Consider the following 27,224-nt stretch of genomic DNA (forward strand, 5'->3'; position numbering starts at 1 on the left):
CCAAGGTCTGGGGCAGCCTGCCATTGGAGGTGGTTCAAGCACTTACATTGAACACCTTCAAGAGTAAACTGGATGCTTATCTTGCTGGGATCCTATGACCCCAGCTGACTTCCTGCCCTTCGGGTGGGTGGCTGGACTTGATGATTTTCTGAGGTCCCTTCCAGCCCTAATGTCTATGAAATCTATGAAATAAAAAAGGGATATACTACATTACATCTTATTACTATCAGTAATATATTGACCTCTATCTGAAGCTATTTACAAACTATTAAAACTCTATGTCTGAGCACTTGCTTTCTACAAAGGCAGAGTTTTGACTTGGGAAGTAAGGCTTAATTGAAAGTGTTAGGGAGTTACACTGCCTCTTATGACTTTTAGCCAGAGGCATAAGGACATTAAGGTTGCAGGCATGATACCCAAAGGATACTACAAAGCCAGAAATATCCAAACAAAGTAGCTTAATAGCCCATTTAGTGGTGGTGTGCATACACCCTAATCAACACACTGACATTCTCATTGTATTACATGTTATATTGGATCTATCTGAACATGTGGTAAGGTAAGAAACCATGTAACAACATAAAAAGTTTTCCTGGTTAAGGCTATTAAAGTATGACCTACCGTGCAGGACCAGATGGCTCTTCCCTGGCAGAACTTAATACAGTTTTGACTATGAGTTCCTAAAACAAAGATGAAAATGTTCAGTCAATTGCTAAAAACTCATTCACATGAATTCAGCACTGGAGACCAAGGCTTTTGTTGTATTGTACAATGACATATACTTGTGTTGGGTCTCAAACCAATGACTCTAAGAATGTGTCTAACACAAAATCAAAAGAAGTCTTAAATTTTACATTATTTGCTCCCAGTACCATCACTAATGTACTTGTTTTTCAAAACAAGGTGTGATCCTTAAGGAAAAAAGCCTGTATCCCAAAAACTTGAACAGAAACAGAATATAGAAGAAAACAACAACGAAGTAATAAGGAGCCAAGTAGTATTTACTTAAATACAACACAAACTCCCTAAACCAGTGGTTCTCAACCTTCGGTACTTTATGTACCAGCTGCTGATTGATGCAGCAAAAGTGAAACTACAAGTCCCACCATGGCACTTATGGTTTTGCTGCTACGAGCTGAGTCCCACTTTTTCCTTGTGGACCACGGCCTGGGGCAAAGCAGCTTGCACAGAGCCCCTTCCAATGATGCTGGGGAGTGAAAGCCCTGGCACACCGAATATGGTGGGAACGGCGGTGGTTGGAACTTATGGCCCAAACAGACAAAGATGCCTCCAATCTGCTGGGCCGGGCTGGGCGGCAGACCAAACTCAAAATGCAGCACCTGAGTACCCCCTGCCTGTGTCTTGTGTACCCCCCAGGGGTATTCATATCTCAGGTTAAGAAACACTGCCCTAAACTCTCCCCCCACCAAAAAAAAAAATTACCTGTTGGAAACTGAGATTTGTTTTAAATAATGAAATGTGAGGAGAAGAGGGCCTGATCCTGTAGGAGCCAAGCTGCCTGGCTTGCTGGTTGACCACACGGCCCCAAAGAGGGGCCAGGCAGTTTGACTCTAGCAGGATCAGGTCCTCAGCTGATGCAGCAGTTATCAATGGCTAAGCTGAATTGCTTCTTGAGCTGAGCTGGGGGGAAGGGAGGAGAGGGGGAGTAGCTAGCAGCCAGTAGTACCGGATGAATCAGCTGACAGCCTGATCCTGAGGAAGCTGAACTGCCTGTCACCTCTAGTCCAGCCAGAGGGGCCCTCAGCTGATTTCATAGATGTTGCTGCCTAGGATCATGCCCTTCGTTGACAGGTGTTGGTAACTACCCACCCAGATCAGTTTGAATAGAGAAGAGACGTCAGCTTGTTCGGCTCAGCCAAGAGTGCCCAGAGTGTTCTACAGCTATGGGGCTAACAGGGCAGCCACAAGTTTCTTGGTCTAGTCCCCTATGTTGCAGCTGCCTGTGTTTTCCTTGAGAAAACATTGTACTTACTGGTATTTTAAAGGAAAGATCTCTTTCTTCATTCTGCCTTTCAAAAAAAAGGAGTGTATCTTATTTGGGGGCATGTGGTACTCGAAAAAATAAAGTACATTTGTATGTAATATGTTATTCAGTAAAAGATGTTTCATGATTTAGTAGCCTGTATAGAAAACAAGTTATCAGACTGTTTATCAACAGCCTAACCTGTTTGACTAGCTATCAGCCAATTCCTGGGTTAAGAAGCTTTCTGCCCAGACAATGGCTAAATGCATTTTTAAAGGAAAAGGCACAAAATGCATACTAGAGAGGACACCTAACTTTGTCAGACAAATGTCTATCTGGGAGATGAAATGATATACAAGGACATGAATATTTCTATCTGCTCTGAATAGAATAGAGAGTGAAGATAAGGGAGATATGATAAGCAAAAGGTCTCCTTGGGGAAATAAAAGATACTCAAGTCTAAAGGGAGGGAAGGACCCCATTCAAGGAAGCTGGTGAAATATTTGGAAACTACAATAGCAGTACTAGCTGCTGGAGCAGAGAGAATACCAAGACAGCTGCTTCAGGTTAAAGGTAGCAGTGAAATATTCTGTTAAGAAAATAAGAAGTGCTATAAAGGGTCAGACCAATGGTCCATCTAGGCCAGTATCCAGTCTTTGACAGTGGCACAAGTGGATGCTAAAGGGAAAGCACTGAAACAGATAATCTAGAATGATCTATCCCCTATTCATTACCCTCCCTGGAAGCTACTATTATTAGTTTAGAGATACCAGAGGAAACGACTCCAGACATTTTGTTTGGTCTCTAAACCTAACAACTCTTTAGCTTACATTTTTCTGTTTTATGTAATAAATCTGTTTTTATTTTACTTGCAGTTTGTCTGCTGATAAGAGTGACTTCAGGATGGATGGCAGCAACAGACATTCAGTTTCCATGGATAGCAGACATTTTATTTTGAAATCCCCAGGTATGCCAAAGAGTTCAAGGGGGCCTCTGCCACTAAGCTATAAAGATCAGGATGCTGGTTAGACTGAGATTTGCTAGGGGTGAGGAGTCCTCCCAGAAGCAAGATCTTGTTAAAACCCTTAGGCTATGCAGCAGGCCAGTGGACAGAAGAGCCAGGAGTCCAGAGTCACCCCATGGTGAGACCTAATGATTGTTGCATGTACTCAGCATTTTTATATCATCGTATGTACAACACTATGTCCAATGAATACTTTGAACAAGGCTTTAAACCATCATGCTGTTCCTTCAAATTTACAACAGTCCACAAAAATCTTCAGAAGTGGTTTTACAGAAACTTTGTCTGTGGTGAGGATGAAGTCCACAGCAATTTTATCTAAATCAAGTGCTGAAGTGTCCTTGGAGGGGAAATTCTTCATAAAGCTCATGTAAAAAGTCTTTGCACAATGAAGAACATGGAGGCTGGAGACAAAATTACTACTGGGAAGTGCACAGTGTGGGATCCTACACTCGTAAGCATAGTAGCCAGACTCCCAGCTCAAGCATGCTAAGCTAGTAGAGTGTCCAGCTTTGTTGTATGGTAGGGTCTCCCTGAATCTGTATTTTATGGCAATGAGATCATAAATAGGTTTTCTGCAGTCCCTAAACACATGGGTGAATTTCATCCTAAGTGAACTGTAAAAAGAATAAGCAGTGCATCTAGAATCTTTACTCCTAGTGCTTCTCTTTCATAACCGTTTAAACTTGTAGAGATTTTTCAAGTGATCGTGGTAACAATTTATATAAAATGGTGAAAATAATGCCGTTTTATTTATTTTTAGAATATATGCAGTCATGTCGATGATTTTTTATTGATAAGCAGTAATTTCAAAGTAACTATCCTTCAGCTGTTCTAAGATTGACATATTATATGGGCTTTTAGGTCTTGTACTCTAATAAGGAAGAAACTTAAAAAGAATTTTGGAATCTCTAAATACAAGTAAAAATTACTGAAACACAGATACTAAAACAAGTAATTCATAGCTTCAATGTCACCTAAATATTCTTAATATTCCCACCTTGACATCAGTGAATTGAGATACAGCTATATCAGGCATGTTTGGATGTAGAGCTGGTAGTTCACGATATAAATTAGGAAAGCACACCAGAGATCCCAAAAGAACTTGTGCTTCCACTCTTGGTGCCTGAGAAAGGGGAAACAAAAATATCATCTTACTGCAATAACAAGGCTATCAATAATATAAATACATGAAACATGCAGCTATTTTGTATGCTGAACTTTTATTAAGTATATAGACAAAGGGATGTTCAAGCAGCTTGCACATCTCAGAAAAACACAGCAACTTAATTTATTTTATGAAAGCTTAAATTAGTTGCTATACTGAAACAGATGACTGATAGCTCTATAGTATGTATTTGATCATCTTCCTGTAATATACCACAGAAATTAAAATATGTAATTTATGATATCCAACACTTATATCTATTTTTTCACACAAAGTATACATTTTAAATTATAATAAGCATTTATTGTCAGATTTCCAGATGGAAATAGCACCTCTTGCAGTCTAGTTAGTCAGAAATCAGTGAAAGAAACTTATTTCACAATACAAATATAAATGGTAAAATGCTGAGCCCCCAGCCCCATTCTGGAACACACTGTATGACAGAGGCATGAAGGAACTAAATGTTTAACAAATTTTGAACAAGGAAGTGCTGTAAATACGAAAATTTAAACTGTGTAATTGAAAGAAATCCAGTTTTTAAAAAACAGAATTATTAAACAATTTCTAGTAAAAGTAGTAATATTTCTACAAAAAGGTAACTCTGAACATGTTTTAGGTTCCAGTCAAAGCTATAAGCAAGAGATTTTACTATTTTCAGCAACCGGTAGGGGTGCATTGATAAAGATTTTCTTGGCCAATACAGACAGCTGATTATTAACCAGCCATATCACCTGATACAGATTCAATAACCAGTATTTAGTAATAATGCAAGGTATTTTAAACTACTGCCATAAATAAACTTTTTTTGTTTATTTTACATTTATAGCACACACATACATGTGTGCACACATAGATGGATAGATTTTTTGCATTCTACATACATTTTGCAGCAAAATAAAAACACATATTAACTTTAAAACTTTTACTTCTAAAGTAGTTTGCAGTATGAATGTTTGTGACGAAAAGAGGAAGCTCTCGCTTGTTAGCCCAGGAAGGGCAGGAGGACCAACACCACTCAACTCCAGGTGCAGAGTGGATGATGGAGTGGTGACTGGAGCCGCCGCTGAAATTTATATTTATCCCCATGATCCGGCATAAGCAGAAAAAAGGGAGAGCAGAGCTCCTGGGAGATGTGAAGCAGAGCCCTGCTGAGGAAAAACCTTGGGAAGCTCCAAATCCAGAGAAGAACATGGCTGTCTTCAAAGCCTGGAGACCCAGAGGGGTCCCCAGTTAGCTGCTACCCTCCGCTGTGTACTGAGAGCTGCTGCAAGGCTGGAAGCACCAGAACGCCAAGAACACTGCAAGTGAGTTGGGCAACCACAGGAGCCCGGGCCTGGCGAAGCCCTGCTGTTTTTGTTTTTTTTAGGGGTTAATTGCTATGTTGCTTAGGAGTTGATGATCTTTAATGGGACATGGACTTAAAGAAGCCAGCTCAGAAGGACTGCTTGAGAACTGATTGAGCAAGGAAAATAATGGGTATTTGCTTTCTTTTCATTGCTATCAATTTACTGTGGAGGGAGGGGTCTAACCCCCTATGCCTGAGTCATGGCTGGATTGACTCTAGAGAGGCTGGAATTAATCACTGTAAACCCAGAGTGGGGTAAGGACTTTATTGACTTCAGATAACACACAAGAGTTGATTCATTCCTCCCAAGAGGCAGCCCTAGGCACCGCAGAGTGTGCAAGTCTGGCCCCCGGTACTTATTAATGACCTGGCCTTAAGGCCAACGTAAAACTAAGAACAGCACAAGTGAGCCGGCTGGCTTCAGGGTCCATCTACACTAGTAATCCACCTATTCCCAACTGGCTGGTGTATGGACAGGGTAAAGGGGAGGTAGGAGCCCCATGAAGAAATCCAACTGGACGAATCCTAGAACAAATGCTCAGTGAACAGACCACCGCCCGACTGTAAGAATATTTAACATCAAGTTGCCCAGGCAAGAATTGGGCAAAATTAGTTGAGTGCTTAGATCTGGGAAGCTCTGTTCCTCATGGCACAATCCTGCCAAACCTTGAGTTACTGCGGGCCTCGACCCTATCCAGCACCGCAGTGCCAAATTTATATAGTTACATAATGGTTAATTTGATAGCAAAGTCATTATAAAACTCAATATTCAATTTGTTTTACAAAAATCACCATAAAGTCAGAAAAAATGGCATAAGCAATTTTGGCTTCTAAATCATGAAAAATGCAGCTCAAGATGTAAAAATTAAAAACGAAAAATGTTGAGGTACAGTTTGTAGTAGTAGAAGCCATTGTAAAAATAACAACAACAACTTACTTAAACCTTAGCATAGCAAGTGGGTGAGTGGAAGGTTTTTTCTTGACAAAAAGCAACATTCTGCTTTTTTTTTTTGCACATCTGTCAGTTCCTATTCTCATCCACAACATGTGAAGTTGCACTAAGCAGCTGTTCTCTCTCAACACTGCTACAGGCTGCAGAGAAACTTCCGTGCAGCTTCAGCCAAAATGGGGCGGGGGTGGGTGGGATCTGCCTTTGTTGCTCTCCCAGTATTTCAGTTTTTCAGTACTTCTTGAAAATATATGTTCACTCAGGTAGCTTTGTTTCTGAAGCGTTACACTGCTGTTTGCCCCATTAGTTTCTACCCCAGAGGTACTTTCCTTCAATTATCTCATCATACATTGAACACAAGAAGCTCAGTTTTGTAGTGTTGTCATCTGCTTCATTTGATTTCTTCTTTGTGGGTTCTGTCTGTCTGTGTCTGTCATTCCTCCTGACTTGCATTTTTCCAGGTGTGTCACCAATATTTGTATAGCTAGTAGCTTTTTGCTATTATCAGTAAAATATCTTGGATCCAGCAGCACTGCAATGCTATAGAGAGGTTCTGATTCAATTTCAGCAAAGGGTGCTTCTATGGCTTGTAGCAAAGTAACTTTCATAGTTTTAATTTCATGGTCTGAATCTGTAACTTTGCTCAAAGGCTTTTTTAAAGCCACAATGGAAGGCATGACATGAGAAGCAGAGGCTGAGGATGAATTCAATTTATATGTTAGTTCTTCAAATGGTGCTAGAACTATCACTACTTTTTCCATCAGCCCCCACTGATATACAGTGGGAGTTGGAGGGATTTCATAGTCAGCTGCACATGCTCAAAGTGCATGTTTCTGCTCCAAGAGTCTATGCGGCATATAGTAAAAATGCTGTTTCACCTTGTCTGTATGTCCTCCTGTAAGCTCCTGGAAGGCATTCCAGGCTTAGTCTGCACTCCTTGAAAACAAGAATAGGCCAATGGAGAATGTTTGAAGTACCCAACGATTTTTCATCTGATAGCCAGTATGTCAGACACTGTGCTGTGATGATCACTCCTTCATTCACAATGAGCTGGAGTGCATGTACTATACAAGGTAAACTTGGCAAACTGGAGTCTTGCATCACCTTTACTATGTTTCTTGCATTATCCCTAATAATGACATGAACTTTTGTCTTCGGGATTTTCCATACTGCCAACATCTTGTCAAATGCCACTGAAATAGTCTCAGCCATATGGGAACTGTTGAACTTCTGGGTTATAGTTCACATCTACCTACTGTACAGTTAAACTCAGCATTAACATGGGTGATACATCAGAGCTCCAAATATCAGTAGTAAAGCTAAATGCTGATATGTAAGCATCTTCAACCAGCATCTGCATGCATCTTAAAACAACACCGTACAGCTCTGGCAGTGCAATGGCAGCTATAAACCTTCTGCTGGGCAGTGCATAACGAGGCTCCAGGCATTCAGTGGGACAGCATAATCTGGTATCTTCTACAATGGAAAAGGGCTGATCATCTACAGTTATAAATTCCACTAAATGGTTAATTATTTCTTTAGCCCTGGCATCTCTACTTCCAAATTTCTGTGAGTGTTTTAGAGCTTTGTGTAATGATAGCTGGCTTAGCACACCTTCTTCCTGCCCTGCTTCTTCTCTGTAGTAATCTTTAGGAAATCATTGTATTCAGTAGCACGGTGCATCTTGAGGTGCTGTATTAAGTTCACTGTGCTGAAATCTTTACTAGTGTTGCCTTCATGTGAAATATTTGCAGCACATATTTTGTAACCAGCTGTTCTGTTGTTCTTTTCAGACACTTTAAGAAAAAAATTCCATACTGCACTTCTTTGGGACACATTTACCAGCTGCTTGAGATCACACGGTGCACCATGGTATAGCATAAAGCACTTTACTGAATAAAGGGCTCTGCTACCTCACCTGCACCTGGCCCCCCTGCTCTGGATACAGCACCTTGGAGGTGCCTATACATAAGCAGTAAGGCTGCTTCAATGTGCATTGTGCAGACTCTATTAATCATCTGTTTAATTGAATCTGCTGGATTAATCGAGTCTGCTGGAGTGTGAATTGCCATGCTCCAGCAGACTCCAGTGCCTCGTCACATGTGTCAGCATCCCCATGCTTAAAAATGGTGGTGAGGGTGTTTGAACTAAAGCTTATTGAATGAACTTTAGTTCAAGCACCCACACCATCATTTCTAAGCATTAGGGTGCTGATAGAGGAAACACAACGGCACTTTAATTAGAGTGGCTCTTGGAGCTGCTCTAATTAAAGCGTTGTTCCCCCCACCACTCCCAGCCAGAGCACATGAAAGAGTGCCCTGTGCCATTTGCAGCCCCTGCCCTTCAGGCTCGGGCAGGGGCGGTGCTGGGAGAAGCTTGGGGGGAGGGCCAATAGCCATCCCAAAATTTGCCTTACCCCCCTGTAGCTGGCCCTCCCAGCACTGCTGCTGTTCACAGGCCATGCAGGTGAGCCAGAAAATGTGTGGTGCTCCTGGCAGGGGCAGTGCCAGTATCTTTCTGGCTGGGGGGGCCGGGCCAGGGCTGGGCTTGGAGCGGATGGGAGTGGGCTGGGTTCAGCCGTGCAGGGCTGGCAGTGGTGGTGGGAGGGTCCAGGGGAGAGGGCTAAGGCAAATTTTGGGGTGGCTATAGCCCCCCCCAAACCTCCCCACCCTGGCTGAGCCCAGTACTGGTCCAGCTCCCCCACTTGGAAGTCTGACACTGCCCCTGGGCTCAGGGCAGCTGCCTGAGCCTGCGGCTGCCCGCGGCTGGGTAGTGCTGAATGCAGCAGACATGACAGGGGTGGGGATGGGCAGGCAGAGCTGCCTGGCTTGACCCAGCATGACTCAACCCACAGTGCCCTGAGGCCTGCATCCCAGGGGCCAGGACAGCTGCTGCCCCACACTGTGTGCAGCAGGGTCCTTCCTCTGGTGGGGACTCTCTGGAAGTCGGGGAGGCAGTGCTTTAATTAGAGCAGCTCCAAGATCCACTTTAATTAAAGTGCCCGAAGACCACTCAGCCCTGGGCAGCCTCAGGGTCAGGCAGCTGCCCTGAGCCCAGGGGCAGTGTCAGACTTCCAAGTCAGAGAGCTGGGCTAGTGCTGGGCTCAGCCAGGCTGGGGAGGTTGGGGGGGCTATAGCCATGCCAAAATTTGCCTTAGCCCTCTCCCCTGGACCCTCCCAGCACCAGCACCAGCACCAGCACCAGCACCAGCACCAGCACCACCACCAGCACCAGCACCAGCACTCTTTACAGCACCCAACCCAGCCTGCAGTCTGTGCTGCGTTGTGACACTGTGGCAGCTGCTCTACTCCAGACCAGCCTGCCTGCTGATGAGGGGATGGGGATGGGAAAGAACCCAGGCATCCAGGAACCCCAGTCTTGCGGGTAAGAGGCAACCCAGGTGGTTAGACTTCATGGTCCAGGAGTCAGTATGAAGATGAAAATGTCAGCTATCTTATAATATCTTCCATTTTTTCACCCAGTAATGATCATTTCCTGAGACAATGTTTTTTCTAAGAACAGCAGTCTTAGGACCTGTAGTCTTTAACACACACCACTGATAGAGTTCTCTAAACTTTAACATTTTTCAAGAGAAAACAAACCTTGTTGGAGCTAAAATTAAATATTCAAAGGAGCAAAATACTTGACATGAGCTGCTGATTAGCACTGCTATATGAACAGATGTTCTACTCAAAAGACTAGTTAATTACCTTATAGTCACACTGTTATAAGTATAATATTCAAAACATACTTCCTAAATATGGAACGGCCAAAGTTTAACTTCCTAACAGTCCCAAAGCATACATTACAAAAAGTTAAACTGGCAGAGAGAGAACAAGTGCAAGGGGCTGGACCCAATGATCTTGTAAGGTTCCTTCCAGCCCCTAACAGCTATGAATCTATGAAAAACAGCCATACGAGTAACATACCAATAAAAAGGAATCCCTTTCTTCAAAAATGTAGATTAACTTCATAAAACTAAAAGCTTTGCTTACAGCTTTGAATATGTATGTAGTAAAAAATGACAATTCCTTTATGTTTAGTGCCTCCCGTTAAACCACTTTCATCATTGTTCCTGATATTTAGCATGCAAATATGGACACCACACACAAAAACAAATGTTTACATTCTTCCTATCACGTGTTCCATAGAGGATCTGTGTATCATTTTATTAAGCTGCTTTGCAATTTCAAAAATTACTAAAGCACTACAGATAAAAATAACCCAACTGAAGAAAAATATTGCACAACACTGTTTCTATTAAAACTTCTCATAGTTCCATGGGATCAGAAATGACATTGAACTGATGAACACTTACATTGAGAAGAGAAGAAGCTGCCACTCTACCAGCTGCTACAATGAAATCCATAATAAGCATGGTAGCACCAGGCAAACCAAGAGAAAAAAACTGAGGAGAACAGTGCTTGATGATTGTATTGACAATATCCTTGCAGGAAGAAAGGAGAAAAAACAGTTATCTATAAGGAGTTAAAAGTTTGATACAAAACTTCAATTTCTTTACAGGAGTTTAAAAAACAAAGTAACGGGACAAAAAACCCCCCACATCTCCAAAGTTAATGATGTTGTTTTAAATTGCTTGCCCTTGGCAAACTCTAACAAAACAAAAAGGCTAACTTTTAAAGTCCTGTTCCAAATGTTTCCATATCAATACTCTATATAAACTGTAAACCGAGGGAGCTTTACAGAACAACTCACCTGTGAATACATATCTTCTTACACCATACTGATCATACTTTATCTTAATACTCTATTAATACATAGCTTATGAAGGGTTAACTAATGATTTCAGAGTACAACAAATTGTTTTGTAACCATCTACTCTGCCAGTGGGTACCAACCTTTTTGGCAGGCATGACACAAATTAAGTTCTGTGCCCTCCCCAAGTGGCAGTCTGATTCCCTTCTCCTTCCTGATCTGCTGCTCTTCCTTCTGCTCCCTGCTAAATTTGCTGCTATGATATTTCCTATTTGTCTTATCTGAGGCTATACTCATTGCTTCCTCCTCAATCCAGCAGGTGCCACAAACAGAGGCTGCCAATGCCACAGGCTGGCCACCTTTGTACTATACTTTCTACCAATGTGTTAAATCCATCTGTAACAAGTACAGTTGCCTATATCTTTAAAGAAGAACAGCATCTTGGACAAACTTAATGTGCTGGGACCATTTACAGAATACACTTGTAGAGGCAAATAATTAAATTCTATAAGAAATCTGACAAACTCAAAAAATTAAGAGCAATTATGACTAAATATATTTATTTGTATGCAACAAATAGAACACAAGAAGAAACATCTTTGCTTAAGATAATGTGAGGGACAGTGATTTTATGGAAGTGTATATATGAAGAATTATTTATTAATGCTTTCCTTTCACAGGATATCTTTTTCATCTTTCCTATCAATAAATCTTTTTATTGGACTGAAATTGTATGTTATGAGATAGAGTTATGGTCTACAAATTGGATGTGGAACTAAAAGCTGGGCAGGCCTAATCCCAACTCTGACAGAAGACTCCTATTATATCCCCAAGGTAAGTCACTATATCTTTCCATAAGGTTCTCAGTGTCTACATTAGGAAAGTGAAACAGGACTAAAAGCTTGCTTCTTCCTTCTGTGCCTCACTTCAGTCTGCAAATGGATAATCTGTGCAGACGAAAAAGAGGGCACATTTTCTGATCATTTCAGTTATACTTCTTATTTATTGGAATTTCAGAAAAAAAATACATAAATTTACCTGATCAACATGAAGAAGTCCACAATGCATTATATTGTAGAAATGAGTTAAAAAGTCCCGATTTGGAGAAACGTCTTGTCTTCGCTTCATTGTCTTACAAATAAGTTTATAAGCATGTAGCTTGCCTTGTTTGTATTTATCAGTCAACATGGTTGCCTACAGTTTTAAAAAAGTAATTATTAAACAAAAATTAGGGGTGCACCGACAAAGATTTTCTTGGCCAATACTGACGGCAGATTATTAACTAGCCATATCAGCAGATACCGATCCGATAGCTGATTTACAGGAATGCAGCTGGGCAGCTTGAAGAGCAGTGGCCAGCTGGTAAATCTGTGGGGGAGAAGGGGAATGGAGGGGGGCAGTTAGAGGCCCCCCTGCAATGAGGGAGGGAGTGGGGCAGGGGCTGGAACAGGACTAGATTCTGCCTAGCCAGTGCAATGAATGTAATCCTGGGGCTGGGAGTGGGATGGAGCCATGGGTGGTTCATCCAAGGGGTGTGAGGCAGTGGAGAGGTGGGAGGGGGCAGTTCTCTGACACTGTGCGCAACCCTGGGAGAGGCCTGGGGGCATGTTCTCACCTGGATTTGTGTGTTGGGTGGAGGCAGGCTGCCCGCTTTGGGCTCAGGGCCAGGGTCTGTGCCAGCCTATTCCTGGCAGGGGGGCTGGGCTCAGCTGTGCAGGGTAGGTGGCTACAGTGAACTTTCCCTTTGCTGCCTTTCCCTTGGGAGCCCTGTGCTGGCCATGTGTCTCCTGCCTACCTCTGCTGAAGGAAAGGCAGAGCTGAGTGTCCTGGGCAGGGGCAGCACTAGGGGAGCTTGGGGAGGGCGGGGGGGGCTATGGCCACCCAAAAGTTCTCCATAGCCCATCCATAGTGCCCTCTCTCAGTGCCGCCACCCACTTCGCACAACTGAGCCCAGACCTGGCCCAGCCTCCCAACCAGGAACAGTCTGGTGCAGCCCCTGGACCCCAAACCCACAGTGAACAGCCCTGCCTCGCCTCTAGCCAGTGCACAAATCCAGGGAGACATGCCCCGCCATGTGGATTTGTGTAGTGGTAGGGAGCCGCCTCCCCTTCCCACATGTCCATGGCTCCATTCCACTCCTAGCCCTACGGTTGCATTCATTGCCCTGGCTGAGCAGCACCTGCCCCAGCCACTGCCCCACTCCTGCCCTCACTGTATTGAATTACCACTCCCACACCCCTTTCCCTTTCCTATGCCCCTTCACCCTACAGACTTACCAGCTGGATGCTGCTCTCCATGCTGCCCAGCTGCATTCCTAGTTGTGTGCTTGCTGTGGCTGTGCACACACATGTAGCATTTATCAGCGACATTTTTGGCTACACTGGCCAAAAAAAGCCAATGGCTGATAATGTTAATTTTCTTTTTACTCCGTGCCAATCCAATATGGCACTGATATATCGGTGCACCTCTAACAAAAATGTATTAACAACATTTACATTTGGTAACCATGTGAACTTTCGCTTTACTGTTTTTGGATTTACCTTGAAAAGCCATGGAGTTAGAATTCTCAATGGTGGGATTAAAACTGGTGGAGATGGTGAAGTCAAATTATCGGTTGAAATACCAAGATTATCTCTTATCTGCAATTATTTAAAACAGAAATACAATGTATAAGCGAAATTTACAAAAGATTTTGTTTTCATTCTGAACACTCACTCCGTCAAGCTGGATGGGAAGGAAGATTTTTATACCTTAGCCAGGTTCTGCCAGAGTTCACACAGATAATCAAAAACTTGGGCATGAATCTCCGGGTCTGTAATGCTGTTGACATCTCCCAAAATTCCAAGCATTCGTCTCCACATTACAGTAGCAACATCTGCATGCCATCCTGTAAGCGTCCCCCCTGCCATCACACTGCAACATTCTGAAGGGAATTCACTAGTTTCTGGAATGGCAGAAAAACAAAGTAAGAACTACCTTCTATGATTAAAGAAGAGCGCTAATAGAATTTGCACATACACGTTTTCTTAAAACAAGCAAAAATGAATAAGGCATTTAAACTAAGATACATTAATTTTGTTTACAAAGCTAGCTAATTTTATGGCATAATATATAAAAATCTTATCTGGTCATTACAAGCATTGGGTGTATTTACTTGGTAAATAGATTGGAGTGAAAGAAGCAAGTTGACTTAGATTTCCAAGTGTTCACCTACCAAAATTGAGGCCAGATTTAAAAAAAAAGGAAAAAAGTCTCCGTTCTAGAGCTTAATGATAATTAGAAATTCCAAAGTTCAAAAACAAACAACCTCCCCACCAAAAAAACTCTACACAAACAAAAATTGAAATTTTTGCAGAATTAGAAATTCAAAATTTCTTTTAGAAAAAAAGTCAAAACATTATGCTGTTTCAATCTCTTCAGAACCTGCCAGGCAAGAAATTGGTCTAAGATTCAGGGACCATGGAAAATTGTGGGAGCTCAGGCTGCCCAAGAGCTGAGACACGCAGGGCATTTATACAACATACTTTTTTGTCATGCAAAGCACTAGAGATCTGCTGCTTTGGAGCAGACTTAATTCAAGACTGCTCCACGTGCGAGGTGAGGCAAACTGTGCTGTGCCGCATGCAGTTGTATAAGTGGTGAAATGCATGTCCGTGTGCAGAAAATGGCAGTGGTGCATTTTTGAACTAAAGCAACTCTGATGTGTTTTAGTTTAAAAGCGCGCCATTACCATTTTCTCAGCGCTGACGCGCATTTCGCCACTTATACAACTGCAAGTGGTGCAGTGCTGATATGTGTAAAAATGTCCCTAACTGCCAGCTCTTTCAAGCTCCTGGCTAAGAGCACCAAACAGGTGAGCTGACAGGAAATCTTATGGATGCCTGATGGAAATGTGCTTGGTATACAGGATTTTGTTAGAATCCCTGCCTCATTTCTACTGTAATTAAAAAAAAAAATTAGTTCTCCAATAGAAAAATGCTCCATCAGAAAATAATCAGAATTTTAAAAGTAAGAAACACCCAACCTGCTTCCTTCTGACCCCCATGGTGATATTTCCAGAAAAGCTCAGCACCAAAACATATAAAGATCTTTTGAAAAACTGGCCATTATATAGATACCAAAATGAGACTTGAGTTTTTTGAATAACTTGGCCTTAGTCAGATACTCTGTTCTTTTGAATATCTGCCTATATCTGGCATTATACTGCTTGTATTTAGATTACATACTGAAAAACACAAGTCAAAATGTCTGGCTGAAGAAGTAGAAAATGTCAGAAATTTAAGTCTAAGGCCCATGAGATGGAATATGAAAGAAATAGGCAGCACTGTGCCTACACATGATAGGATGCTTTCTATGTCTTCTATATTTACAGCATGGTAGCAGAGGGTATGCAATCAAAAGTGGAAAGATGCATGGCATGTGGTATTTTATATACAGCATCTTTATATTGCAAAGACAATGTTTATGAAAATGTAACTATGAATTTCTTCACTTCTAAATGTTTTATTAAAACAAATGACCCTCAGAATTAAACATGTAACTAGCTAAATTGAGACTTTGTGTAAAAAGGAGGCAAATATTACAAAATGACAATATTTAAAAATGATGCTTCATTACTTATGTTTTAGTGATAGTGCAGTTCTGAATTAGATTGCAGTTGTGATTTTCAACATTAAAAGAACAATTAAAGGGATTCTTGACTACTAATCCACTAAATCACTTGCAGTGGTATGCCAAAAACAGCACACCCTTCTAGAAGGTGCATTTGGAAAAGGAACTTATTATGACTCCACAAAGTTTTAAAATTTGTAGGTTATTGTAACAGCCTTAGACAAGACATTGAAAGGATATTACTATATTGCACTGGAAGGAAAGAAAGAACATTTTTAAATTTTCGGTTTCAGATACTGCCTAGGTCATCTGGCGTCTGTAAAACGGAGTGGTGGAGCTTCTCATCCAGCTGCAGATCCTTCTGTTCTATATGATCTGCATTCAGAGTAGCAGGAGAGGGTGTCTGTGATCGAGATCCAAGAGCAGACTGGATTGGAGAAGTGCTTTCAGAGCCTGTCAATGCAATTTTTAAAAGTTACATTAAAAAGCCTTTTTTATTTTCCTGAAGTTCTGAAAAGTTTTCTTAACACAAGATTAAAAGAAAACTGAGTTAATTTCATGTAATATCTGGCCAAGAAAAAAGTGCAAGTAGATCTCCTTACAAACAGAGTTGTGGAAAAACATAACATCCTGTATAAAGACAGCCAAGGGATGAACAATTGCAACAGAATTACTTGATCTCCACTACTTATAGGCCTAGGAATAGGAAGCAGATACCTATGAGGTATTACTATCATTCAACAGTGCCTCACAGGAGTCTGGCTGGAGATTAGGCCTGTGTGAAGAGGCAAGTATTCATGTCAAATTTGGAATTGGCTGATTTGGAGGACAGTGATTTGATTCGGAGATTCGAATCACTGTTCCGATTCAATTTGGCTGAATCAGATCCGAAAGATTTAGCACCGCTTCAGAGATTCGGTCATAGACTAAACAGGAAGCTGACAGCTGCCTCCAGCTGGTAAGTCTCTTGGGGTTGGGGGAAGAGGGAAGGAAGGTGTGTGGAGGAGGGAGGGATTGAGGCTGGGTCTGAGACAACCTACCCAGTCAGGGTGAGGGGCATGTTATTTGTGGCAGAGAGGGGAGTGTGAGATGTGGGCATAGCAGCAATCAGAGTGGGGGCTCTGCTCTGCTGTTGCTTGCCCCCTTCTCCTGGAGCAAGCCCCGCTCTCAGCGCTGCCGTGCCCTCATCCTGCACCCTCTCCCGTGCCAGCTGGCAAGCAGCGCCAGGGCAGAATCCCCACTCCCAGCACTGATGCGGGCATGGCAGTGCCGGGAATGGGGGCTATACCCTGCTGCCACTTGCCCCTTACCTCCCGAAGCAAGCCACGCCTGCATTGTACCCCTCTCCTGCCCTGGCTGGGCAAGCAGCAGTAGGGCAAAGCCCCTGTTTCTGTGCCTGCATCAGCACTGGGAGCAGGGACTATGTGCTGCTGCCGCTCACCAGCTGGCATGGGAAGATGTGGAATGCAGGCACGGCAGCACTGGGAGTGGGGGCTATGCCTTGCTGCCACTTACCCTCTTCCGCCTGGAGCAAGCTGCACCTGCATTGCATCCCCCCACTCCCCTGCACCGGTTGGGCAAACGGCAGCAGGGCAGAGCCCCTGCTTCTTCCGTGCCCACATTAGCACTGGGAGCGGGGACTCTGTGCTGCCGCGACTTGCCAGCCAGCATGGAAGGGGAAAGGGGGATGGGTGTAGCTGTGCTGGGAGTGGGGCTATACCTTGCTGTTGCTTGCCCTCTTCTGCCTGGAGCAAGCTGTGCTCACATTCCACCACCCCTGCTCTGGCTAGGCAAGCAGCAGCAGGGAACAGCCCCCACTCCCAGTGCTGCTGTGCATGCATTCCCCACCTTCCTCCCCAAGTCCAGCGCATCCCACCCTGGCTGGGCAGCTTGTCCAAGCCCCAGCCCCAATCCCTCCCCACTCCCCCAACCCCAACAGACTTGGCAGCTGGAGGTAGCTTTTAACTGGTCTCCTGATTCGATTCGGATTCAGATTTGGTCCCCCAATCGGGCCAAATCTCCTTTGAATAGCTACTGAAGCTTCACACAGCCCTGCTGGAGACTCCTATAAGTGGCAGAGCTCAGGCAGGAAGGTTAAGGCAGCAGAGAACACAATCATTATCATAATAAAGAAGCTAGATTAAATTGCAAAGCTATAAAAACACAATCCCTTCTATCTTGTTTTAAGTGAAAAGCTTAACATAGTCTTAAGTCTAGAGGTGCAAGCAATGTCTCTATGAAAGAGAGAAAGTAGCTGTATACAAAACTGGACACCAAACAACAATCTGCATAGGAGCAGATAAATCATAAAGAAGTGACTTTTCTCTTTCCTGAACTGCTCTGCAACACAAAACACTCTGGTTGCTAAAGGTAAAGAAATCATTGTTAGCTAGTGGAAATTTTATTCCATCTCTTCCCAGACCTTCCAAAAACACCTGAGAAGCTGATAAGCTTCCAGTCAAACTTAGGAAGCTAGTAAGTAAACTCCAGAACTTCTACAAGGAACATCCACTCTTTCTATGTAAAGAAGTAGAAATGACTCATCTCTGGGAGAAGAGGGACAAAAGACATTACTGTACATTTTAAGTACCACATTTAAAACATCTTTTTTAAAAAGAACCTTTTAATTGCTACCTTTTTCTTGTTCTTCAACAGATAAAAATGGCTACTTGGAAGGGATGGAAAAGAAGGGTAGAATCATTGTGTAAAATTTAGTAAGCCATCAGCTTCTTTAGAGAAACTCTATCATAGTTACTTCCAAACCTTAAAGTACTACACATTTACTCTGTTCCAACATTAACTCATTAGAGGCAGGTCCTGTCAGACCAACCTGGTAGCCTTCTATGACCCGGTCACCAAATCCCTGGATGCAGGTGTTGCGGTGGATATAGTCTTTCTGGACTTTAGGAAGGCCTTTGACACAGTCTCTCACCCCATTCTCATTAAAAAACTAGGAGACTTTGATGTCGATGTCTACACAGGCAGATGGGTGACTAATTGGTTGGAGGGCTACACCCAGAGAGTGGTGGTGGATGGGTCTTATTCAACCTGGTGGGATGTGGGCAGTGGGGTTCTGCAGGACTTGGTCCTCGGGCCCGCACTGTTCAACATCTTCATCAGTGCTTGGACAAAGGGGTAAAATGCACCCTGTTCAAATTTGCAGACGACACCAAGGTGTGGGGAGAAGAGGGCATGCTAGAAGGAAGGAATAGGCTGCAATCAGATCTGGACAGGCTACCGTGGTGGGCGGAAGAGAACAGGATGGGTTTCAACACTGACAAGTGCAAGGTGCTGCACCTGGGGAGGAAGAATCATCAGCAGAACTACACGCTGGGGAACTCCCTTCTCATCAGTGCAGACACAGATAAGGATCTTAGAGCCATTATTGAGGCCAATATGAACATGGCCCGACAGTGTGAGGACACCGTCAGGAATGCCAACAATTCCTTGTCATGCATCCACAGATGCATCTCAAGCAGTTCCAAGGAGGTGATCCTCCCCCTCTATGCGACACTGGTTAGGCCACAGCTGGAGTACTGCATCCAGTTCTGGGGGCGGTACTTTAGGAGGAATGTGGACAGCATGGAGAGGGTCCAGAGGAGGGCCACTCGCATAATCAGGGGTCAGCAGGGCAGGCCCTACGAGGAGAGGCTAAGGGACCTGAACCTGTTCAGCCTTCACAAGAGAATGCTGAGGGGGGATCTAGTGGCCATTTACAAACTAGTCAGGGGGGACCAGCAGGCATTGAGGGGGGGTCCCTGTTCCCCCAAGCACTCCCAGGAGTGACAAGAAATAACAGTCACAAGCTAGCAGAGGGTAGATTCAGGCTTGATATCAGGAGGAGCTACTTCACAGTCAGGGTGGCTAGGATCTGGAACCAACTTCCAAGCGAAGTGGTGCTGGCTCCTACCCTGGGGGTCTTTAAAAGGAGGCTGGATGAACACCTGGCCAGGGTCATTTGACCCCAGCACTCTTTCCTGCCACAGCAGGGGGTCAGATCTGATGATCTGCTCAGGTCCCTTCCAACCCTACCAACTATGAGACTATAAATAAAAGAAAAAAACAGGGGCTAATGACATTTCATTCATCCCCTGAAAAAACCTAGTCATGCCAATATTCTGGTTTGAGCAATTAGAAAGCAAAGACAAGAAAATAATGAAAATCACCCATCCTTGAAAAGTGTCCAACAAACAATCCAAGGAATGTGCTGCTGTAAAACTCTTAATGGCAGCTCAGTTATCAGTTACAAGACTTACCAATAAGGGAACAACCAGAAGGAATCATCCAAAAGAACAATGGAAATGTCAACAGGTATTAAAGAAACTAAGAGTAGTTCAATTAAGCCTTTTAAATTTACACACCAAAGAAGGAACCAAAAGGTCTGTAAGCATGGAGGGATACTAAGTACAAGCAGTCGACTTACAACATTTCAAGTTACAAAGTTTTGCACTTACAATGTTTATAAATTGACACCCTGTTTCAACTTTCTGATGGCAGTTTCAACTTTACAACGCTTGATCTGATGCGACACCATGCCAGCGAACAAGAGATTGACATATCCCTTGCTGGTACCCCATCATCATGTCATAGAAAAACTGGCCAACTGCAGCCTCGGCTACATCACAGTCCACTGGCTGGGGAATTGGCTTTGAGGTCGGACCCAGAGATTAGTAGTTGACGGAAGTCAATCATCATGGTGAGTGCCCCAGGGGATGACAAGGTTGAATGGTTATAAACTGCTGCAAGACCATTTCAGGCTGGACTTAAGGCAGAATTTCTTTACTGTCCGAGCTCCCAAGGTCTGGAATAGCCTGCCAGCGGAGGTGGTTCAAGCACCTACATTGAACACCTTCAAGAGCAAATTGGATGCTTATCTTGCTGGGATCCTATGACCCCAGCTGACTTCCTGCCTTTTGGGTGGGGGGCTGGACTCGATGATCTTCCGAGGTCCCTTCCAGCCCTAATGTCTATGAAATCTATGGTGCACCGTGACCAGTGGGGTCCCCCAAGGCTCCATCCTTGGGCCTATACTCTTTAACATCTTCATTAATGTGGACATTGGTGTCAGAAGGGGACTGGCCAAGTTCACCGATGACACCAAACTTTGGGGTAAAGGACAGGATGGTGATCCAGGACGACCTTGACAGGCTCAGAAAATGGGTGGACGAAAACCTGATGGTGTTCAACACTGAAAAATGCAAGGTACTCCACCTTGGGAAGAAAAACCCGCAGCATGCTTATAGGCTCGGCAGTGCTGTGCTTGCTAGCACCACGGCCAAAAGGGACTTGGGGGTCATGATTGACCACAAGATGAATATAAGCCACCAATGCGATGTTGTAGCTGGTAAAGTGAGCAAAACTCTGGCTTGCATCCATAGATGCTTCTAAAACAAATCCCAGGATGTCATCCTCCTGCTGTACTCGGCCTTGGTGAGGCTGCAGTTGGAGTACTGCATCCAATTCTGGGCTCCACAATTTAAAAAGGATGTGGAGAAGCTTGAGAGAGTCTAGAGGAGAGCCACGTGCATGATCAGAGGGCAGGAGAACAGGCCTTACGATGAGAGGCTGAGAGCTATGGGACTCTTCAGCCTGTAAAAGTGCAGGCTCAGGGGAGACCTGTTGGCTGCCTATAAGTATATAAGGGGTGTACATCAAGATCTGGGGGAATGCCTGTTCACTAGAGTTGCCCAAGGGATGACAAGGTAAAACATTCACAAATTCCTCTAACACTGTTTCAGGCTGGACATAAGGAAGAACTTCTTTACTGTCTGAGCCCCCAAGGCCTGGAACAGACTGCCGCCAGAGGTGGTGCAAGCACCTACTCTGGATTCCTTTAAGAGACATTTGGACGCTTATCTTGCTGGGATCCTTTGACCCCAGCTGACTTCCTGCCCCTGGGGCAGGGGGCTGGACTCGATGATCTTCTGAAGTCCCTTCCTGCTCTAACATCTGTGAAATCTATGAAGTTTGTGGTGTCACCCATCTCCCTGGAAAACATCTGTCCAAACTTCCTTGGACACTTTCTTTAAGAAAGCAGACAAGATTCCAGAAAAACCTGCAGCCAGGACTCCTGAGAAGGCTCCAGCCAAGAAGCCTTCAAAAAGTCCAACCAAGAGCCCTTCAAAAAGTCCAACCAAGAGCCCTTTAAAAAAGTACAGCAAAGTAACCTCAAAGAAGTCCTTCCAAATCAAAATGATCACTATTCACAATATAAATACATTAATGTAGCTATATTACTCATTTATAATCAACTGAGTACAAAATTCTGGGGTATTTTTGGTGAAAAGAAGGTATCGGGCCTTGGGTTAGGAACCAATCCCCCATTTATAATATTGTTTCTCATGAGAAATTTGGTTCTGAGTTACAATATTTTGATCTAAGACGTGGTTTTCAAGAACAAATTGTATTGTAAGTCCAAGGACTGCCTGCACAAAGATGGCCTGGAAGGTAGCACCATGCTTGTCTGAATGGAAAGGCAGCTTCAGAAGGGGAGACAGATAGTTAGGGTATGTCACTTAATTTGCCAAAAGTAGAGATGCCTTCAACATGTTAAAAAATTTAGAAGAGTTTTATTTATTATGGGGATTCTGCAGTATGGGATACAGATGTGCACTCGCTCAGATGAAGTTAACATGTGACTGATCTCAGAGTCAAGACAGGCACAACCTCACACAGAAAACAAGGAATACAGATACAACCTATCTTTTTCAGCCTGGGTAGGACAAGGTACAAAATTAAAAACAAATTAATTTTTACAACTGCTTTACCAGTGATAGTGGCAGCTTCAGCAGACAATGGTTGCTGGTTAAGACTACTTGTTTCAGAATCTATGTGGAGTGTAGTTAGACTAGCCACTTCTTGTTCCTCAGCACTTTGCTGGTGTCCTGAAATTGCATCAATCTCCGTGGAAGCTGGTGTCCCAGCATCAGTGCCAAAGCTGAAATCTACAGTGAGGAAAGAGCTACGTTAACTGAACCATTGTTGATAAAATACAATCTTAAAAAAATATTTCTAATCAAGCATAAAAACTAAAGACATTTCCAAAAATGTCATATAAAGAAGTTCCATATGGACATCCCTTATGCTAACAATACACAGCTCCAGAAAATTATTCCAAAATATTAAAGTAGAAAACTATTTCCTATTCAAATACTTTTCTATTTTCAGTCAAAAACTGAGTTATGTGAAACACTGCTACTGCTCAGCTGGCAAGGTTATAATTACATAAGAATGAAGTAAAATTCATATAGATTCTTCCAAACAACAAAATGCCTAAAAGACAAATCTCCAAGTTATTCATTTAAAATGTTAATAGTAATTGAGAATATGACAGCAAGTTACTGTTTCCTGCAAACAGAAATGAAGCACTATTTTGTTTACTTGTTTTTAGATTTAGCATTTTTGACATCATGGCTGCTTACAGATATGAACCCCCCCCTCAGTGCTTTAAGCTTGATGAGTCCTTGTGCCAAGCGCAGCACACACCCAGAAGAGGCGTTGCAATAGTTTGACCTGGCTCGCTCAACATCAGTATAGACGTTCACTGTGTGCTTCAGTGGGGGTTTTTGGTGCTTTTATCTAATAGCTGATTGAAACAGCCATTTAGATAAGCGTCAAAAAGCCCCACTGAAGCATGAGATCTATACAGATGCTGGGGAGTCAGGCTGAAATAATGCAATGCGTTTTCCAGGGAAGTGCAGTGTTAAAGTGCTAAAGATAAAATGCATGATCTAACAAGTTTAGATAACATTACTTTTAACTAATTTGTAAAAAGTGACTAATTTGTTTCATGTAGAAGCAAGAGCTTTTACTTCTCCTTTTGCAATTCTTCGGCCCCAGGCAGATGCTAATTTATACATACAACTGGAATCTAACACATTTTATCCAGTTCCCAAAAACTGTGTGCTTGGCAAGATGTACATGGTGCAATTTTTGGTGTTCGGGATAAAATCTTGTCAGACCCCAACCGTGACTGCTTGTAATGCAGGTCCATACCACACAACTTGCCGGTGCACAAGCAGCTGATCACCTCCCTATATATTTAAAGAAAGGCTCTGAAATATTAAATGTAGTTGAATTACCACCTTATCATTCCATAAATTCGCCTAAATTGTAACATGTTACAATCTAGGGTGGAATTACCATATTTACTTGAATCTAAACTGACCCTGAATAAAACAATGCTCCATAGTTAGATTCCATATATGGAAAATGTATGAATTTGTTAATTTTTTAGATATACTTTTTTTTTTTTTTTCCTGTTTTTTTTTCCACTGGTCCTATAAGCACTGTAATACCAGGTCAATGCATGGAATGGATGGAGTACAACCTAAATATTGGAGGTTTGCCAAAAACCTCATGATTTACCATACAGTTCATTGGACTGGGCCCCTAAGAGTCAACAGCATTTCAAGTCATGGTGACTCCACAGCTCAGACTTGCTCAGTATTATGTGTATTCCAGATACCCCCTACAAAGGATCCATTTACTAATTTGCCCCCCACTCACAATTGGGACCTAGTGTTCTTGCTGCAAGTCCTGGGATTCTCCAAATAATTATATGTAGATAAGGAACAGGGAAACTTGGTCTGGTTCCATCTCATGTAGGGTAGAGCCATACTAACATATGCAACAGGCTGAGAGACAGGGTGACAGACAGATTCTGGGTGAACATTTTGGGATGTTTACCAGATATTTAAGGCTGATGAAGGAACAAGGATCAATGGAAATGGGAAAGACAGGCACAACTTAGCTGTGGAAGCAAAGAGGCACTAAAAATGTATTCACTGCAGTAGCTCGCCATGACTTTGAAAAGAGCTGGTGCTGAGGGGGACTGAGCACAATGGCCACTACCATATATTTTATTCATGTCAGCTGCATGGACCTGTCTTACACTTAACTGACAGGTGAAATACCATGACCACTATAGTGGTTTTTCTAGTGGCAGAGGAAAATCACTTTCTTGGCAAGGGATAGTACCTTGACTGAGGTAAGGCATAGTTAGTCTGCCACTTTCACTTCCAGTGAGAAGATCTTGGCTATACATTAACTTTATGGAAATAGGAAATTTCTCCCTAGCTTGCTCCTATGGCTATATGGCCTCTGGGCTTGGACCTGCACATAGGATGCCTGCCAAAATATTTGGAAGCATCTGAAGCCCCAGGCAGGGGTAGAGGGTATTTGCCAGTAGTAGGGCTACATATGGCTCTTGAATGACTCATGGATTTGGAATTGATTCGGCTGATTTGACTTGGGACACACACTCTTTTTCCTTTAAAAAAAAAAAAAAAAAAAAGTAGGTTCCCATCAGTATATTTGTCCAATATGGGCCATGTGTTTTATAGTCATGCTCAGTGTTGGCTGCATTTAATCAGCTTCATAAGTGGTTACCATTACTGAGCACATGCTGCTTTTAGCAGCAGTTTAGTGATACTTCATGTATTTAAGGAGGTTTTCTTGCATGTGAATGAATGCAGGATGAGGAGCTTTTTTCCTCAGTGCTGTTAGAGCCTTGGAAATCCCAATTTTTCACTGACAGCACAGCCTCTTTAGATCAAAAAGAATGGGAATAAACATGAATTAAAAAAGTGTTAATTTTACACACACACACACACACACAAAAAGTTATGATGAAACAGACTATTTTACCTTATCTGTATTGACAAAGCCAAAGACTATTATACATAAAAGATTTCACTCGCTCATTTTTAAAATGTTTCAAGCAGCTTTAAAATAATTTGAAAGTAAACGCATGAATCTTTCAGTTAACATTTTGAGACTTAACAGGAAAGACATTCCTCAGGGCAAGGGCTGCATCTTTCTAAGCATTTTTCCATTAAATACACTGCTCACTGGGGCCCCAAATCCTGCTTTGTGCTCCACTGAATTAAAAAGTCAGAAGACTACTGGTAATTAGATTACATTTCTCAAGAACTATATAACTTCAGTGATTAACTTATCAATGACATTAGCTGGATATTCATATAAAATCCTCTTCAGAAGCTTCTGAATATAACCTATTTTTCAAAAAGTAAAGTTAACAAAAAAGCTAAAAACATGGTAAAAAATATACTTACTTTCAAATTTGCGGCCATCATACTGGAAAGCGCTGAATGAGTCAGAATGGCTATCTGAACTGATAAGATCACTGCTTCCTGCACTAGCAGGAGATGTCCATTCAGAAGGAACACCTGGATCATCTATAGGACGCATTTGGTTTTGCTTGTTCAATATGTCAGGAAGATCTTTTGGAACTTCTAGGCTGCCAGGACTGCTACCTCTTCTTGTCACATTCTAGAAACCAGATTATTTTACATTCTGACAAGGTTTCCTAATATACATTAAACAGTTATTGCATATTTATAAATGCCAATATACAGGAAACAGATCACAAGCAACCAAATTTATAATGTTAGAAGATTAGGATCCATTTAAATTGTAAAGTTTTTGTTGTTTATAAAAAGCAATTTTATTTTTATAAATATGCAAATTACAATATTTTGGCTAAGTTTCATCTCCTTATTTCAGCATAAAATATGTTTTGAAAGACTGGGCGTGAAACATACAGAATGAAACATGCATTTCCTAAAATGAAAGACAGAAGATTCAATTTCAAGATTTTCAGGTTCCCTCCAAAATCTTAAACAAAATGCCATGACCTCAAATTCCATTACAGATTGGTGGGAAAGGAAAATAAGTTTAAAGATAAGTCTAACGATTTTTAACCTGTAACTTTCAAACCTAAAAGAAACTTCTCAGAATGGACTACCACAACGTGCAATGAAACCTACAGTCTTGCTTCCTAAAAAAAATAATAATAATAATAATAAAGTGGTTATTTTTTGCTGGTCTCTCTCAATTATTCCATTTACATGTTACATTTATATCACAATTAATATGTTAATAATGGCATAATTAGGAAGGGTGCTTCATGTGCTCCTGATTTAAGGTGTCAAAAATGGGGAATGCGCCATAAAAATGTTCCACGTATAATGTAGAATATTTTTATGGCTTGTCTGTACGGTGCCTTAAATTTAACGTATGGCTGGTGGCTGACAATCAGTTGACTGTTGGTCTGGCTGGAGGACAAATGGGGGAGGGGGGTGCAGGGAGCCGAATGGGGGCACTTTAAACCCTGTGCTGGGTAGCAGAGGCTCCCAAGCTAGGGTGGGAGGGCAGGGAAGAGGCAGGCTGCCCAGTGCAGGGAAGCAGACATTCCCATGGAAGGGAACCTTTGACTTCCCCTGCCATGGACTTTAAAACCCAAATCAAGCAGCTCTGGCCAGCTGGGTCTAGGATTGCACCTGGGTCTGGAAGCAGCCCCAGGGTGGACACCTGATCCAATTGACAAACAGCTGATTGTGACCTATCAGAAACTGCAGCAGGATGGTTCCAGACCCTAGTGTGGTTCCCCCCAGCTGAGCTGACAAT

At 42.6% G+C, this 27,224-nt stretch overlaps 1 protein-coding gene across 5 annotated transcripts in view; it reads right to left on the reverse strand.

The window, feature by feature from the left end:
* The window catches only part of RALGAPA1 (Ral GTPase activating protein catalytic alpha subunit 1), a 205,992-nt gene that overhangs the window by 94,685 nt on the left and 84,083 nt on the right, over positions 1 to 27,224 (reverse strand). For all 5 annotated transcript variants that reach the window (XM_019551375.1, XM_019551376.1, XM_019551378.1 and 2 more), the window contains 9 exons: positions 25,871 to 26,087; positions 22,562 to 22,738; positions 16,095 to 16,247; positions 13,934 to 14,127; positions 13,724 to 13,822; positions 12,222 to 12,377; positions 10,786 to 10,914; positions 4,006 to 4,131; positions 622 to 680 (listed from right to left, as the gene is read on the reverse strand). In XM_019551375.1, the coding sequence (XP_019406920.1) occupies positions 622 to 680; positions 4,006 to 4,131; positions 10,786 to 10,914; positions 12,222 to 12,377; positions 13,724 to 13,822; positions 13,934 to 14,127; positions 16,095 to 16,247; positions 22,562 to 22,738; positions 25,871 to 26,087 (1,310 nt within the window). The remainder of the gene's footprint in view (positions 1 to 621; positions 681 to 4,005; positions 4,132 to 10,785; positions 10,915 to 12,221; positions 12,378 to 13,723; positions 13,823 to 13,933; positions 14,128 to 16,094; positions 16,248 to 22,561; positions 22,739 to 25,870; positions 26,088 to 27,224) is intronic.

This window comes from Crocodylus porosus, unplaced genomic scaffold, assembly GCF_001723895.1.
Source record: "Crocodylus porosus isolate Cpor-Errol unplaced genomic scaffold, CroPor_comp1, whole genome shotgun sequence".
Taxonomy (NCBI): domain Eukaryota; kingdom Metazoa; phylum Chordata; order Crocodylia; family Crocodylidae; genus Crocodylus; species Crocodylus porosus.